This window comes from Balaenoptera acutorostrata, chromosome X (assembly GCF_949987535.1).
Source record: "Balaenoptera acutorostrata chromosome X, mBalAcu1.1, whole genome shotgun sequence".
In the NCBI taxonomy this organism is placed as follows: domain Eukaryota; kingdom Metazoa; phylum Chordata; class Mammalia; order Artiodactyla; family Balaenopteridae; genus Balaenoptera; species Balaenoptera acutorostrata.
In genome coordinates, this window is record NC_080085.1 from 50,423,732 (window position 1) to 50,442,175 (window position 18,444).

The 18,444-nt window shown below is 37.4% G+C and overlaps 1 protein-coding gene across 1 annotated transcript; it reads left to right on the forward strand.

The window, feature by feature from the left end:
* Positions 1-1,797: 1,797 nt before the first annotated feature.
* LOC103001607 (zinc finger X-linked protein ZXDB-like) lies at positions 1,798-10,121 on the forward strand. The gene has a single exon (XM_057538791.1). The coding sequence runs from the start codon at positions 1,854-1,856 to the stop codon at positions 4,311-4,313; it is 2,460 nt and encodes an 819-aa protein (XP_057394774.1). The 5' UTR covers positions 1,798-1,853; the 3' UTR covers positions 4,314-10,121.
* Positions 10,122-18,444: the final 8,323 nt, after the last annotated feature.

Below are 18,444 nucleotides of genomic sequence, written 5' to 3' on the forward strand. Positions count from 1 at the left end.
AGAAACTAACACACCATTGTAAAGTGATTATATTCCAATAAAGATGTTAAAATATATATATATAAATAAAAACAAACAAACAAAAGACAATGGAGAGAAAAGATCTACGGCTACTGGGAACAACATGGATGAGTCTCTCAAATAAATATGATACACAGTGAAAGAAGCAGGCCATAAAAGGGAGCATGCAGCATGATTCTGTTGATATAACTTCATATAAACTCTATTGTTTAGAGATGCATACAAAAGTTGTAAAGTCATATTAAAAAAAAAAGCACTGAAATGATTATTACAAAGTCAAGATAACGACTCTATCCATAGGGGAGGGTATGGTTTGTGATTGGGAGGAATCCGGTGGATGTATTCTGGAAGGCTGGCAATGGTCTATTTCTTGATATTGGTGCTGGTTACATGGGTGTTTGCTTTTATAAATTATCTAAACCTGGCAGATATGTTTTATGCATTCTTCTATACCTCAGATTTGAAAAAAATGTTTCCTCCAAAAAATGTAATAGAAAGAAAAATATGTGATGTAGAAATTTTGATGAGGTTTGAATTGTTATGGATGAAAAACTTGATCTTTTAATCAAGAGATCAGCAAGTGTCCATTATCATTAAAAGAGGGGAATGAAGGGATTACTTAAACTATAGGTATCCCATAATCTAGTCATCACTCTAATCCTTTCTCTTGCCAGATTAATTCACCCTGTATTTATATCATTTCCCAACTCACTGATTACAGACAAATTGGAGGATCACCATCAACATTAATAAGATCTTAGGCATCACAGGCCAAATCCATTACAGTGAGACTAGGCCACCACACTTAAATGCAAGCAGGCACATTGGGGCTATTGGGCATGCAAAAGGCATCTGTGCCTTGTTCTCAGGAGAGTCCACTGCAGTAACTTAGGGTTTAACCTTATCACATTTAACTAGTACTCTTGTCCAGAGACCTCCATGTGCTGGAGAATCTAGAGTAAGCTGAGGAATGTCCTCATCATGCTGTGAGATTGGACATAAAATTTACCATGGTGCAACCAATGGTGGAAGAGCAAAGAGTTGGTTTAGGTTGTGCACCTTATAGGGAGAACCCAGGAGTAGGTTGGGTTCTTCAGATTTCAGTATAAATTGTTTCATTCTCCAGGCTTTGCATTTCTAGGCTGAACAGTGCTAATCTGCTTTGGCCCCACCTCTTACTCATTCTAGTCTCTGCACCAGCAGGACAAAAAAATTAACAATGCGACAAATTTTCCTGAAGGCATTGCTCAAGACAGTTCTGGATATGGAAGCTGTCCAGGGAATTTTTTTAAAAGACAACCTTTTCAGTAGGAATTGCTAGCACTATGGTTGTTTAATCTTGACACATAGCGTATTGTCTCAGGAATTTTCTGTCATCCATTAATCCAGCCAGCCACCCAGTAAACAATGTTTAATACAGGAAAAGTGCTAACCACCATGTTTAGCACTGGGAGGGGCTGGGGGTGTGCTTAATTTGGTACATAAATCGGTAGTGAGGTACCGATTTATGTTGCATTTAGCAGATAGATACCTAAGGTATTCATTCCAGCACCATTTCCCCTGTATCTGGGAAGACCTCCTTGATTTCCTACTAATATTAACTGTGGAACTTATTATGTATACGAGGCTCTGCCCCTGGGCTTTCTATTCTGTTCTAGAGACCCAGTACCAGAATATTTAAATCACGGTGGCGTTAAACACGTTTTAATATCTGATAGGGCCAGTTTCTGCGCATTGCACATTTTTTTTTTTTTCCTTTCAGGAACGTGTTCGGGCCCGCGGCAGGGGGCGGGGTCGCGCCTCCTCCGCGACTCTGGTTCCAGCGGAGCCTCATGGACGCGGAGATGGAAATCCCGAGGCTGCTCCCGGCTCGCGGGTCGCGACAGGGCGGCGGCGCTGGCAGCCCCGGGGGCGGCGGCCGGATCCACGGAGGTCCTGACCCGCGGGCCGGCCAGGCCCCCGCGCGCCGCCTCCTGCTGCTCCGGGGCCCCCAAGATGGCGGGCCCGGGCGGCAGCGTGAGGAGGACCGCGCGGCCTCCCCGGGCCCGGGCCCTAGCCCGTTGGTGCCGAGGCCCGATCACGCTGGTGGCGGCGGCGGCGGCGGCGGCGGCGGCGGCGGCGGCGGCGATGACTTCTTCCTGGTGCTGCTGGACCCGGTGGGTGGAGACGTAGATTCCACGGGCGCCGGCCAGGCTGCAGGGCCCCTATGGAGGGAGGAGGCCGGGCTGGGCCCACGGTTCCAGGGGCACGAAAGCGGCGCGAACCCCGAGGGCCGCCCTTCGCTGGGCCCCAGCTGCCTGTCCGCTATCCGCGCCCCAGTCCCGGCCCTGGCCCCGATCCCCGCCCCAGGCATGGGCCCCGCCGCGGCCTTCGCGGGCACCGTCACCATTCACAACCAAAACCTGCTGTTGCGCTTCGAGAACGGCGTCCTCACCCTGGCCACGCCCCCGCCGCCAGCCTGGGCGCCTGGGGTCGCCCCTGCCCCGCAGCCCGGGGGTCTGATCGCCCCGCAAGCGGGGATCCTACACGCCGCGCAGCCTGGCGACTGTCCCGAGCTGCCGCCCGACCTCCTGCTGGCCGAGCGGGCCGAACCCGCGCCCGCCCCAGCGCCCGAGGAGGAGGCGGAGGGCCCGGTTGCTGCTGAGAGCCCCCGCGGGCCGCTAGGCCCGGGCCAGGGCATGGTGCTGTACCTGTGTCCTGAGGCGCAGTGCGGACAAACCTTTGCCAAGAAGCACCAGCTGAAGGTGCACCTGCTGACGCACAGCAGCAGCCAGGGCCAGCGGCCCTTCAAGTGCCCCCTGGGCGGTTGCGGCTGGACCTTCACCACCTCGTACAAGCTCAAGAGGCACCTGCAGTCACACGACAAACTGAGGCCCTTTGGCTGCCCGGCAGAGGGCTGTGGCAAGAGCTTCACCACGGTGTATAACCTCAAAGCGCACATGAAGGGCCATGAGCAGGAGAACTCATTCAAATGCGAGGTGTGTGAGGAGACCTTCCCCACGCAGGCCAAACTCAGCGCCCACCAGCGCAGCCACTTCGAGCCTGAGAGACCCTACCAGTGCGCGTTTTCGGGCTGCAAGAAGACGTTTATCACAGTGAGTGCCCTGTTTTCCCATAACCGCGCCCACTTCAGGGAACAGGAACTCTTTTCCTGCTCCTTTCCTGGCTGCAGCAAACAGTACGACAAGGCTTGTAGGTTGAAAATTCACCTTCGGAGCCACACTGGTGAGAGACCGTTCCTTTGTGACTTCGAGGGCTGTGGCTGGAACTTCACCAGCATGTCCAAACTCCTAAGACACAAAAGGAAGCACGACGATGACCGGAGGTTCATGTGTCCTGTAGAAGGCTGTGGGAAATCTTTCACGAGGGCCGAACATCTGAAAGGCCACAGCATAACCCACCTGGGCACAAAGCCTTTTGTGTGCCCCGTGGAAGGCTGCTGTGCCAGGTTCTCTGCTCGCAGTAGTCTCTACATTCACTCCAAGAAACACTTGCAGGATGTGGACACTGGTAAAATCCGATGCCCAGTCTCCACTTGTAATAAACTCTTCACATCCAAGCACAGCATGAAGACCCACATGGCCAAAAGGCACAACCTGCGCCAGAATCTCTTAGCTCAGCTAGAAGCTGCAAATTCTCTTACGCCCAGCAGTGAACTTACCAGCCAGGGGCAGAATGACCTAAGTGATGCAGAGCTTGTGTCTCTCTTCTCTGATGTGCCCGGTAATAGTTCTGCTGCAGTATTGGACACCGCATTGGTGAACTCTGGGATCTTGACTATTGATGTGGCTTCTGTGAACTCAACTCTGGCAGGGAAGCTCCCTGCTAATAATAATAATAATTCCTTAGGGCAGGCGGTGGACCCTCAGGCCTTGATGGCCACCAGTGACCTTCCTCAAAGTCTGGATACCTCACTCTTCTTTGGAACGACAGCCGCTGGTTTTCAGCAGAGTCCCTTAGATACGGATGATGTCTCAAGTCTAAGTGCGGGGCCGTTGGGATCTCTGAGCTCTTTGGCTATGAAAACCTCGAATCAAGAGCCCCAAGCTTTGACCCCCAGCAGTAAGCTAACAGTTGACACAGATGCTCTGACTCCTTCGAGCACCCTTTGTGAAAACAGTGTCTCAGACCTACTGCCGCCAACGAAAACGGAATGGAACGTACGCCCTGACTCTGACTTCTTTGGACAGGAGGAAGAAACCCAGTTTGCATTCTCCAATCCAGCAGGAAACCATGGGTCTCAGAAAGAAACAGATCTTATCACAGTGACTGGCAGCTCATTTTTGGTATGAACTAAACTCTATTCATTCCTTGCCACATGGCTTATTTTATTGATGACACTCAATTTTAAGAGTATTCTGGACTAAATATTTAAATGCAGTCATTTCTTATAGGTTTGAAAAAGAACAGAGCCCTGGACTACAAGTTTGGAGATTTAAATTCTGATCTTGAGTCTGGAACTGACAGGTTGTGTGACCCTGAGCAAGTCACTTATCCTATCTGAGCCTTAATTTCCTTATTTATAAAATGTGGTGGTTTGAATAGATTGTTTCTAAGGTCATTTCAGCTCTATTTCCATCATTTTGTGCTCTTTCTTGAAAATTTTAGGACCTTTTACAATGATTAACAATTGCATGTGCTCCTAATGTAGCGAAAAATGCATTGAGAGTTAATGATCTGAGAACATGGAACTGGTGTTTAACTTTCAAAATTTAATGGAAATTTTACGCAGTGCTAAAATATTTCTAAAATCTTGTGGTGAGCTTTAAAAAGAAGAAAGCTGAAAATCTGGGTTGGTTCTTTTTACCTATTTATCTTTGTAGCCTCTTTTTTTTTTTTTTTTTTTGATGGAAGGCTGTGTTGGGGTAAGTTCCAGGAATTTGATTAGACTCAGACTCAGAAATACTGATGACTTTGTGGTGTTGAATAAGTGGCCTTATTAAGTCATTTCCTCTCACTAACCCTCAGTTCCCTAGGTGTAAAGCTGTCATTGTAATTTACACATACCTGATGCATTGTAGACATCTTCTATCCTAGTAGTTAGGTATGGAGGGAAAAATGTTTTATATTTTGGCATGTTTTAGTGAATTTTTACACCTTTCCTGCCCCTCTTATTCCCTTCCTCAAAGAAATTAGCATAATTTAACACCATGTTCGTGTGCAGGCAGTAATGCTTTATGCAGGTTAAGAAACAGAAAAGGGAATCTCTTTCTTCCACAGATTAAGGATTTTTCTCCACACAATTCTGTGACTTTGCCAACCTGTCCATTAGACCTGGACAGTGTCTTTACTCTTGCATTCAAAGCCATCCTATAGAGTGACCGGAGAGCCTGTGGTTCCAAGGAAATCTGGGACTAGGCCAGAGTAAGGTTCTTCTCCCCTCTGTGCCCTGGAGAGCTCATTGTTTGCCTTCTCCCAGAGTTGGAATGAGAGTTTTACTTTGCATTTTGAGTAAATATTGTCTGTCTTACTTGAGTATAGCATTTGACAGTATATGTAGCACTTTCACAACTGTTATTTTGATCCTTACAATATTTTGAGATAGTTATGGCAAAATTTCAACTATAAGACATATTAAAATTTACCTAACTCTTACTTAGTAACTCTTAATTGTGTGTGTGTGTGTGTGTGTGTGTATGCACATCAACTTTCATTCTACTCTTCTGAGTTTCATAATGACTTTTGTTTATAACCACTTGTTCCATTCCACATTAATATATGTCTCTTATCTTCTGCCAGCTCTGCTCCCTCTCCAACCTATTCTCTAGCATGTCCACTCCATTCCTTGCCATGATCTCTTTTTTTTTTTTAATTAGGTAAGTCTTTTTCATGGTCACATCTCTCAGCCATTCAGAACATGGCCCATGTTTCAGTCCCAATGTTTACTGCAAGTCTGAGTGTGCATTAAGAAATTATTTTCTGGATTTAGAGGTCAGTGTGTTTATATATGAATCAAATTATAATGGAAATGTTTTATATAAGGTTTTATGAGACATGTAGTTCTTCTATTCTTCTAAAATTTTTCAACATGTAGTTCTGCTAGCAAACACTATTAGTTGCTGTGAAACATTCTAATCCAGTACTGTTTGTATGTACATTTGTCGATAACAATTATAGCACTTTGGCAGTGCACTTTATAATTTGCCATTTTTAAATACATCTGTACTGTCTAATTTTTAAATTGGTTGTACTCATTCAGTGAAAAAGCAAAAAGTATACATAAATTTGTAATCCAAAGAAATGGTCAGAGTGTGATTGTTTGTTACCATTTAACAGTTCTCCCTCAGCATTTTGGAAGGATTTTTAAGCCCATTTTAGAAATGTGTTGTCATTAGTTAAGTCCTCTTAAATAAGTTATTCTTCTTTTCCTACAGATAGGAATGCAGAGATCCCAGGTGAACATGCAGGTCTTAAGCATCTGTTAATATATATAACCATAAGAATATTTTAAAATCCTGTCATTTTGTTTCTTCAATCCCTCATTAAAAACAATCATAAAATATGCTTTTGTTCTATTCTGTGGAATTGTCAAAGGACAGATTTTACTTTTCTTGAAGATAAAAATCTTGTAATTATTTATGGGCCCACATGGTTTCTTTCAGTCAATTTGTTCAAAAGATTTCTCATTCAATACCATTTTTCCAACATGATGGTGAAAATAGCATGAAATTACAGTCAAAAGTATCAGTACAAACATAATGGTTACATTTTTGTTAGTGTTGGCATAAATTTGCCATTTAAAAAAATGGGATATGATTTAATGTTATCTCATTTGCTTTTTGTGCTTCTTCAGTCCTTGGTTTATTAAAATTTTGCCAATTGAAAACACAGTAACAAAATACTTTTTTTTAAAATAAACATGGCCCCTTTACCTTTTATTTATTTATTTATTTATTTATTTATTTATTTATTTATTTATGGCTGTGTTGGGTCTTCGTTTCTGTGCGAGGGCTTTCTCTAGTTGTGGCAAGCGGGGGCCACTCTTCATCGCGGTGCGCGGGCCTCTCACTACTGCGGCCTCTCTTGTTGTGGAGCACAGGCTCCAGACGTGCAGGCTCAGTAATTGTGGCTCACGGGCCCAGCCGCTCCGCGGCACATGGGATCTTCCCAGACCAGGGCTCAAACCCGTGTCCCCTGCATTGGCAGGCAGATTCTCAACCACTGCGCCACCAGGGAAGCCCAGTAACAAAATACTTTGCAGGAAGGTTTGCATCCAGGGGACTCTGTTGAACATATTCATCATGAGTTAAAATACGTTTATTTTGACATTTTTATCCTGGTCTCATTATAGTATTACATAATTGAAAGGCTTGAGTAGTAGAAGTGAAACTTGATAGAATATGAGGGTCATTTTTCTCTGGATTAAATACTTCATATTCCCATCCAGGAAAAATAAGAGAAGGGTATTTATGAGTATTCCTTGGTTCCAGATAAAGCATTGATTAATTGCCAGTTTTGGGAATATCCATAATCCCTTAGTAATTACTGATATCAAACAGATCCATTTGATGATTCGGTAATAATAAAACCTAATTTAGATGCAGCTCTTTCAAAATATTGATAATAGTGATAATTGAAATATAAGGCTGAGCTGAAATTTATGTAATTTACACTTTTGAACAAAAGATTTGTTTAACAATTTTTTAGAAAGTGAAATGTGTTTTGCACACTTAGAGAACAGGTTATCAAGCACTTTGTAAGACCACAACTAAATATTAAAAGCAAAGCACTCATTACAAATGAATTTTTTATATTTTTCAAATCTGATTTGATTTGGTAACAATTTTTAAGCTAGGGACCTCATTGCATATTTCGAGTTAATTTACTGACTATATACAAAAATACAAGGTAGAAGAGTACTAGGGATGTAGATTAGAGGTATAAAATGTGAGCTACTTCTTAATTTTAGAGAGGACATAGGAATTAAATATTTCACATCTAAACAATATCAGCAAGCATGTTTTCAGACACTAAATTAATGGCTTGGAGGGAAAGGAGGGGCAGTAGCTATGCTTTAATGGATGGTTAGATTTAGTTACATAGATAAGAGAATAGGTGAATTCCAGCCTGGAAAAAAAGCACAAGGAAAGAATTTGAAATGGAATTGGCCACACAACACGGAAAGACAACCTAGCTCAAATGCAGGATGCATGTTTGATAAGTGCTAAGTGTTAGGGTTAGACTGCCAATATGGAGCCAATCTGAAGAGCTAAGAAAACCAGTCACAGTGGATAGGACTTTATTCTGGACATGGTTAAGAGTCAGTGAAGATATTTAAAAAGAGAAGTCAAATGATGAATATATAGAAAGTTTAATATAGTAGACATGTACAATGTGAATTTGATGAGGGGAGATGATAGGAAAATCATTTAGGAGTCTATTGCAATAATTTCAGGGTTCTGTGATGAAGGCTTGGACTGGGGTTGTGGCAGAAAAGGACAGATTGGAGATGTTTCTAAATTGGAGAAACAAATATAACTTGGTGACTCACTGAATATATGAAACATCCATGAGAAAAAGGAAGATCAGAAATGACTAAGGATTTTTTTTTGAAACTAAAAATTACATTTCATTAACATGAAAAAGAGATTGGGTATTGAAGTCTTTTCAGGAATATATATTGAAAGATAATTAGTTCAGGGCATGTTTAATTTATTGGGAAGTGATAAATCAGTTATCCCTGAATAAACTATACATATTGTGGATTATACACACCACTAGACAGTGAGTGCCATTTCATCTCCCTTGGCTCCCTCATGTATTCTCAGATTTATATTCAACGTTTGTACTCTTGTTTGCCTTTGAGTATTTACAGGCCTCTTCAACCTCATACAATATCCTCCCAGAATACACTGCATCAAAATGAGCTATGTCACCTTTGTCTGACAGTTCTTTCTTACTACTACTCTCTTCCCTTCTATGGATATTCAACGGATATTTTATGTGGTACTTAGTAATATAATAAATCATTTCTCCAGAATTTGGGAGATGCTGCTTAGTCATTAATTTCAATAGTTCCTCAATATAAACTCTGCAAAATTGAATTGTACCTGTATTTTTCTCAGATTGGAAGTGATAGGACTAGAATCGTCCAAAAATAACTTCCATGTGATCCTTGGGTCTCCTTACTCATAATCCCCTCTGTGACTAACTAATGTGGTGTGGGAACTCAGTCACAGGGATCACATCCTCTCTTATTTACATATCTTAGCATATTTTCTCCTTTTTCTTGTTACCCTTACCACTAATGGTGATAACTCAGGAGGAATGGAGTCCAAAGAAAGAGTGAGAGAGTAAATAAGTAGCATAAATAACTACCTAACAATTACATTTTGTTTGATGGTGAATTTTGCTGTCCTGCATTGTCAACAGAAGACTTCATCTCATTCTAATTTTCTGCTGACATTTATGGACCTGAAAAACACTTGGCCTACAGAAAACAATTCATTGTTTTAAACAAAGCAAGACAATGATTCTTAAGAACACTAACAAAGTGTGAATCCCTTAGGAATATCTCGTATTGTTATCGGCTTATTAAGAAGCTAGTAATTATTGAGTGCCTACTCTGTGTGAGATACTATAAGGTTTAAAACAAAAGCATATTTTATCAATTCATTCAAACAAACATTTTTGAGCACATATTTGAGAATTTCTGTTGTTATGCTCACAAACATTATTATCCAGACAGAGAAAGAAAAACTCAAGCAATGAAAAATAATATATAATCAAGTTCTAAATGGTTACATTTTGGAATAATAAAGGATTAAATATCAGCTGTCATTCATAGAGCATGGACTAAAAATCGTGATAAGGAAAAATTCAATGCACAGATTATCAAAGGTATTTCCAAAAATTCTAAGAATCTAAAATTTAATCTGGCATACAGCAGTTAGATTAAACTATCCTAAATTAAAATTTAAACCAAAATTTGAGTGGTAGCTTAAATAATTATCGCAAAATTCTTTGGTAAATAACTTTTAAATTATGCTTTATTTTTATTTATTCTAAATTGGAATCCTGGATGTAGTGTTATATATGAAAGTGATCTTTTGTAAATCATATAAAATAAATATGTTATTTTGAAAGAGAAAGCTATAGAATATAAATAAATGGTATTAAGATAAATAAAATTTCCTTTCCTTATATTAGACATAATAGCAAATTTTAATTTTCTGAAATAAAAAAAACAATGACTTTAATTTGAATGTAACTATTTCATATAGATACACTAGTTGAAAAGAAGAGTATATACATTTCATGTGATATTTAGGACTGAGAACTGTAATTTAGCATGGCGAATCCTGAGAATTCACCAATTATGTGGTGAGGGTCAGGTTAGTCATCAAGCAAGAATTTAAGAATATGAATAAAATATAAGTAGCTTAACATATTTGGAAAGGGTGAACAAAGTTCACCATAGCAAAATAAAACTCTCTTTAGTGACAAGCAACACTACATTTCCACGATGCAAAGCAATTACAAATGGTAGCAAAAACAAAGATATTTCAACTCTAGGCATTCTCACTTTGGAATGAAACCAAGAAATTATTAATCTTTATCAGGACCTACTTCCCTTTCCTGTTTACACAATACAATGGAGGGATATAACTGCAGTGTGAGACTACATTACACTGGATGTGGAAGAAGGAAGCTGGTCACATATCTGTTTGTGGGGAAATTAGCCAAAACAGAGAGCTGAAGTGGAAATTCCTCAGGCAATGACTCAGTGAATAGAGCAGCAGTTCATTCCAGGCTAGTTCCAATTTTAGAATGTGTGCTGCTGGACAGATATTTTTTCCTCCTGATTCACGTTGTCATTAATTAATTAATGTCAAACATAGCACTTGGTGTTTCTAAAGAAATGCAACATTTTTCCCCCTTAAAGTCACCTTATGTTCCTGTGCTTCTTAGAGCTAATTATTTTTTTTTTGTTAATTATCAATAATATCAATAAGAAGTGTCGTCAGATGCCATGACATACTAATAGAAAAAAATGTCATATATTTATTATTTTTGCCTCACTTTCCAAAATGTTGATTAAGTAAAACTTTTTTCTATTTTCTTTTTCTTTGAAGATTCACTTTCCCATGGGTATGTCATTGTTTATGTACTTAGAAAGCAATAAGACTTGGGAGCATTGTTAAATAAGTGTTTGCAATTATAACCTTAGTAAGTTGACTACCTTGAAAATGGATAAGCCTAGGCTAGATGTACTACTTTCCTAAATAACAGAGAGGGCTTATGGAAAGAAATGAAGGACAAATTCATTGAGAAAAAAAGAGATTCATTTCTGTTATTAAATCAGACTTTGTATTTATCAATCTTACTGATTAATCTTGTACATTTTACAGCATATTATAGTCTGCTTTTAGAAGACTCCATATACAGCACTGAGTCTTTCTTTAGATGAGACCTTAAAAAATTGATTTGTTTTATATTTAATTTTTATCGAATTATATTTGACATAACAATATAATGTTGGTTTCAGGTGTACGGCATAGTGATTTGATACTTTTATACATTATGAAATGATTACCACAATAAGTCTAGTTATCATCTGTCACCATACAAAGTTGTTACAATATTATTGACCATATTCGCTATGCTGTGCATTACATCCCCGTGACTTATAGTTAGAAGTTTGTACCTCTTAATCCCCTTCACCCATTTCGTCTGTTCCCCCAACCGCCTCCCCTCTGGCAACCACCAGTTTGTTTTCTGGATCTATAGTAAGCATTGGATAGTCCTTTTCACTACTAAATCTATGTACCAAATCTACGGAATATTGTAAAGACTTGCTGCATAGGATCTTGTTTGCAAAGTGATTCTGGTTGTCCTTCACCTTAGATTCTTTTAGGGCAAAAAATTCCTCAAAGATAAAATGTTACCTGGATTTACACAAATTGTTAAGGGTTCTTCCCCAAAACAGAAATGAAAATAAAATTTAAACAACAAAAAAAGAAGATAAGTTTTCTCTATAGCCAAGTGTTTTGGCTTTTCCTAAGTGTCTCTAGTCTACAACATCTGTATAAAAGCACAATGGCGATTTTAAAACATGCCCAGTATTTTCCAGTTACAGTTAGCAATATAAAACCTTCAAATAGATGTTATTGTAACATTGGTCATCTGTCTATCTAATACTATCTGGCTTTCAGAAATTCCATGAGGATAGTAAGAAGTGAAGAGAAAAGTTTTCCAAATTTAAGCTTGCCTATTGAAATACCAAAATATGGTCAAATTAGATGCTGTTTATTTTACAAGTTTGACGTTTTAGTGTTTGGTGCTTTCAACTATTTCTACTCCAAATAGTTGAAAAAGTATTTTAAAACAAAATGTGAGTATTTGATTCATGACATTAAAATTGATAATTCATTTTTATTGATTTTACTTTGCAAGATTGATGCATTGTTGAATTCAGTAAATATTCAGATAACAACCTATAGGTTATCTTTTTTGAAACTGCATTATGTATTTTAATCATTCCTTGCTTTAAATTTTAAGCTACAATATATTAAATCACAACTGGGTCTATGAAGCATTTTATTTGTAAAATTTATTGTTTTTTATATTTTAATTGAAACAACATATATTACAAACAGATCATAAGAATATGTAGCTACATGAATTTTCACAGAGTGAGTATATCCATGTAACCACTACCCAGATCAAGAACTAGAATACTAACAGAATCTAAAGTTCCTTCATGTCCTCTTCCAGACACTATTATCCTGAACCAAAAAATATCTTGGCTTCTAAAACCATAAATTCAGGCCTTTGTTTGCTTTTTTGTTATTATTTATTATTATTGAGATAAAATTCATGCAACATAACATTCACTATTTTAACCATCTTAATGTGTACCATTCAGTGGGTTTTAGTACATTCACAATGTTGTGGAATCATCACGGACGGCCATTTCCAGAATATTTCATTATTCAAAAAGAAACCCTATACCCACTAAACAGCAATCCCCCATTCCTCCCACCCCCTAGAAACTATGAATTTACTTTCTGTATCTATGGATTTGCCTATTCTGCATATTTCATCTGAATGGAATTATACAATATGTGACCTATTGTGTCTGGATTATTTTACTTAATATAATACTGTTTTCAATGTTTGTCTGTGTTGTAGCATGTACCAGTAATTCATTCTCTTTGTGGCTGAATACTGTTCCATTGTATGGGTATACCACATTTTGTTTATTCATTCATCAGTTGATAGACTTTTGGGTTGTCTCCACTTTTGGGGTATTATGAATAATGCTGCTATGAACATTTGTGTACAAATTTTTGTATGAATATATTAAAACGATAGATTAGTTTTGCTTATTTTTAAGCTTTATGGTGTGTATTCCTTTTGTGTTTGACTAATAAGTCAAAATAAGTAAAATATTACTCAACAGTTTGTTTGTAAGATTCAGCCATACTTTTGCATGTAGAAATAGTTCATTTTTTTCTTGTACAGAGTTTTATTGTATGCCTATATCATAATTACTTTTACATTCTGTTTATGGGCATTAATGTTGTTTTCAGGTTTGGGCAAGTATTAATTATGCTGCTATGAACATTCAAATATACCTTTTTTGGCGAGGACATGTATTCATTTCTATGAGTTATATACCAAAAAGTGAAGCTTGATATGTCTAGTTTTAGTAACTACTGTCAAACAGTTTTCAAAGGTTCTTGTACTAATTTACACTCCTACCAGCAGTTATGAATGGTCTAGTTATTCCTCAACCTGACCAGGACCTGGTAATGTTTGACTTTTTCATTTAACCATTCTAGAGTGTGTTTACTGGAATAGCATTGTAGTTTTAATTTACATTTCTCAACTAAAATCAAGAATTGTTGCATAGGTAATTACAGAAGAAAGCTTAAGCTTGTTTTAATTTATTTATAGTGAATTTTCTGGAAGTTTCTGTGTTTGAGAGAAATAGAATGTCAAAGAAATGCATATTATGTACCTTTAGTAATTAATAAAAATCACGTTGTAAATTGACATAGTCACTTTTTATCTGTATCTCTGTATATTGCTGCTATTAATTCATATTGGTAAAGTGTTTAGACACAAATTATTGGAAAAATATGGAGATAAAATTGAATTTGGCTTGTGGTTTTAAATTTACTTCTCAGATTAGGAGAAAAACAGCAATTTTATATAGAATGGTTGAAATATGCACATAGGTCACACATGTTTCTTTGTGATGGAAATGTTTCCCTGTTAGTATACAGCACATAGTTTGCCTGAAAACATTCTATGCCATCTATAGATGAAAGCCCCTAAAAATACAACAAGGTAGAAACCAAACACAGTCATAAATTGTAAGACAGATGTGAAACAACTTCAGACGTCAACTTAAAAAAAAAAAAACGTAACCTAAAAGTTGAGAGTTACGTTTTATTCAGGACTTACTGAGGACTATAGCCCAGGATACAGCTGCTCATATATTTCTGAGAGGTTGTTCAAAAGAGTTATAGGAGGAGCCAGGATATATAGTTTTTGCTGAAAAACAAACCCGTAGATGAAGATCAAGACTACTGCTAATCACAGAAAACAGACATCTCAAGTTAATGATTTTAGTGCCTGTTTATGTATAGTAAGATGCGAGAGTCTGGGGTCATTGAAATTATTCCTTTTATTTGCATCTTTACTATCTAGGGCCATCCTGAATTCCTCTCAGGTCACACCTTCAAGGTTGGCTGCAGTGGCTGATGGCTTGATGACAGGCAACATTTGTTGTTTACCAGAATGGCAGGCAGCATTCTTTGTTTACTGAAATGGCAGGCAACACTTTTTTGTCCACAGCAACTCCTCTTGATCACAAATTCAACCAAGGTTTGAGACATTTCCTGTACCATTTGTCCCACAGCACTAGGAAAGCTTATTCTTAGATCAGGTGAGGCTTCTCTTGATAGACACTATGTGCTAATCGTTGGATTAGGCCCTATTGATAACCTAAAATTCTCTAGATTGCCAGTTTTACTAGCCTATTATGATCCAGAAAATGTTTTCCCTTGTTGCTTCTTCTCATATCTAGAGTTGCACTATTATAATTATTCTATGTAGAGTTATATATATAATCGACTGCCTCAAGATGTTTAGCCATCAATAATTTTGTTGGAGGCCTGGTTACACATTGGGTAATGCAAGAGGTAATAATCATAAAATAGACAGGATATAAGTAATACAGCTGGTAACATTAATAAAGTCATAGTACAGCAGAGAGAGGCACAAAGCATAAATAATTTGAAAACAAGAGAGAACAAACTAAAACAATGATTAGTATAACTAGTTGTAATCTAGTCACAATAAGCCATTAAGTCCACAGGGGAGCCAGGTGCAGAAGCCAAATTATGGAGGGATCAGGTCAAGAGAAAGAGGTAAATGTTCCATCTTCATTTACAAAGGCATACTTTATCAACTTGTTGTAGGTTGGTACATTACCTAAGGTTGGATGGGCCAAATGGACACACTATTGGTCCCCAAGGTTAAAGGGCCCCAAACAAGTCCACTCTATCTACCCCAGTTTAATATATATATTTTCAAAGGGTGGAAGAAAATTACACTGAGATACCTGACTAACAAGAGTATCTTCTTGAAGATACTCATTTTATAAAAGCATCAGAGTAAAATAATGATTGTATATAAAGTAAAAACTTAAAATGCCATGGTTAAAGATCTGATTACAATGCAATTGACAAGAAACTTGGTTATTTCTGTAACATACAACATTTTAAGATACTAACTAGAGTGATGACTGATAACATTATACCAGGACATATCAGATTTTTAGGAATTCCATATAACTTTTGGAATATCTGTATTAATGACATTTACCCATACGATATAACCTAAGAAGGTTTTATCACTCTTTATTTGACAATGTTTTCCATGTAATTTAACATACCCAATAAACCTAATTAGTTTAATATTTCTCTTTGGGATGTTTCAGGGGCCCTTTGAAGCATCCCAAAGTTAGTTGGAGGTCAAAATAACCTTAATTAGAATTTGATATTTTGGAAATTTGTCAAAGGTATAAAAATGTTTTAAAACACTTGGTCAAATAGGATCATGGGTCCTTGTGAAACAATCCAATACTTATTCATTCAACCAAAGTGACAATAAAATATTTTTTAAGGCAAATACAGATCATTTAGAAGGCAAAGAAACTCACAATCTGTTATTAAAAGTAGCTTAACATTCCAAGAAAACTTTGTTCTTGTAACAGAGAGAGAAAACCAAACTCCAATCCTGCACCAGTTCACCCTCAATAACAAAAATCATTTACCTAATTAAATTCAATCCAATCCCAGCTTGACTTTGTACAAAGCTTTTCTCAGGGTTCCCTTTTACAAACCTTCTACAACTTTCTGTATCTGTATTAGTTTATCCCTTATTTTCTTTCCCATCCAGAAACAACAAGCTTTAAGACAAAATCATTTTTCTTTCCCTTAACAAAGTTCATTTCCATTCTTTATACCTTCTTTTGATGAAAATACACATCCTACTTTCCTTGCACACTTAAATGTTTCTCTTATTATCCCAGTAGCTTTAATTATTGGGTTGGCCAAAAGTTCCTCTGGGTTTTTCTGTAAGATGTTACAGAAAAACCCGAACTAACTTTTTGGTCAACCCAATACCTATATCACAATTTAATTTCTTTAAAACCTTAATCTCCAGTGAAAACTGACTAGCAAGTAATTGCGAACTCTTTGTCATATCAGAATTTCCTGATTGGCAAACATAGGACTATTCCACAACCTGTAGAAACATATATTTTCTCATAGCACATTTTTCCCTCGGTGTGGTACAAACTATGGGTTTAATAAACCCAAACATCTTTAGTTTCCCTCTCATAAGGAGACAAAAGTAGGTAAACTTAGACGTGTTTAGCAGTCAATGTTTCAGTGTCTTATCTTATTTGAAATGAACTGATATTTAATGAATTCCATAATTTAACTTAGCAAAACTCTAAAGTTTCAAGTTACCAAAAATCTTGAGAAACTATTTTAGATAGACATACCCAAAACATAATTATTCCTAAAGAGTTCACTTGAAAACTCTTATCTCACTTACTTTTTTTCATAACTTATGAAAATATCATCATACCAAGTTGATTTTCCTTGCTTACAGTCTACAACACAAATAACATAAACTTATTGACCTTCAGTAAACCTAGTTACAATAAAAGACATGTCTGTATTGATTAAACCAAAAAGCTTAAGCTAGCTTTAATACCAGATATTAATTTAATATTGAATATTTCCTAGATCATGTGAACCTGAAATTTATTCTTGCCAGTTTTCTTTATATTTAGAAATATTTAATTTGTACGTGCTTGTTTTTCAGTCAATTAAATGGAGCTTTTTCATAAATTTAATTTTGATAATACTATCCAGAGGTAGAGACGTATTATATGTATAATGTACACACAGACATATAAACAGACAAAACTAAGGATCTCATGGCTTCACTTTAAGACTTAGTTATGAATCAGGTATTACAATATAAACTTACTAGTTTATAAATAACAGTTGGAATAAGTTAAATTTATTTGCTTAGATGATTAAGGCTTTACTATTTGTGGAAAAGACTTCAAGATTTGTATTTGTATTTGTCCTTGAAAAATCCTTAAGGAAGCTGTGAATTAGATTTTAGGTGAAGGAGCCTATCCAGTGGTTTGAGTGTTAAAAGGCCACTTTATTCCTTTATTCCCCCCTCCCCATTTTGATTTCAGGTTTTACCTGATTGGGCTAATTAGGCACAGTCTCAGGTCATTATCGGCTGTTAGTTACATTTCTGGTTTGTAGAGATTTGTAAGACACAGACATTTGCTTTGAATTCCCCAATTGTACAATCCTACCTCAAGAAACAAGAAACAATCCTACCTCAAGGAACAAGAAACATCTCAAATAAACAACCTAACCTTACACCTAAACCCATTAGAGAAAGAAGAAGAACAACAAAAAACCCCGGAGTTAGCAGAATGAAAGAAATCATAAAGATCAGATCAAAAATAAATGAAAAAGAAATGAAGGAAATAATAGATAAGATCAATAAAACTAAAAGCTGGTTCTTTGAGAAGATAAACAATATTTATAAACCACTAGCCAGACTCATCAAGAAAATAAGGGAGAAGACTTAAATCAATAGAATTAGAAATGAAAAAGGAGAAGTAACAACTGACACTGCAGAAATACAAAGGATCTTGAGAGATTGCTATAAGCAACTCTATGCGAATAAAATGGACAACCTGGAAGAAATGGACAAATTCTTAGAAAAGCACAACCTTCCGAGACTGAACCAGGAAGAAATAGAAAATATAAACACACAAATCACAAGCACTGAAATTGAAACTATGATTTAAAATCTTCCAACAAAAAAAGCCCAGGACCAGATGGCTGACAGGCGAATTCTATC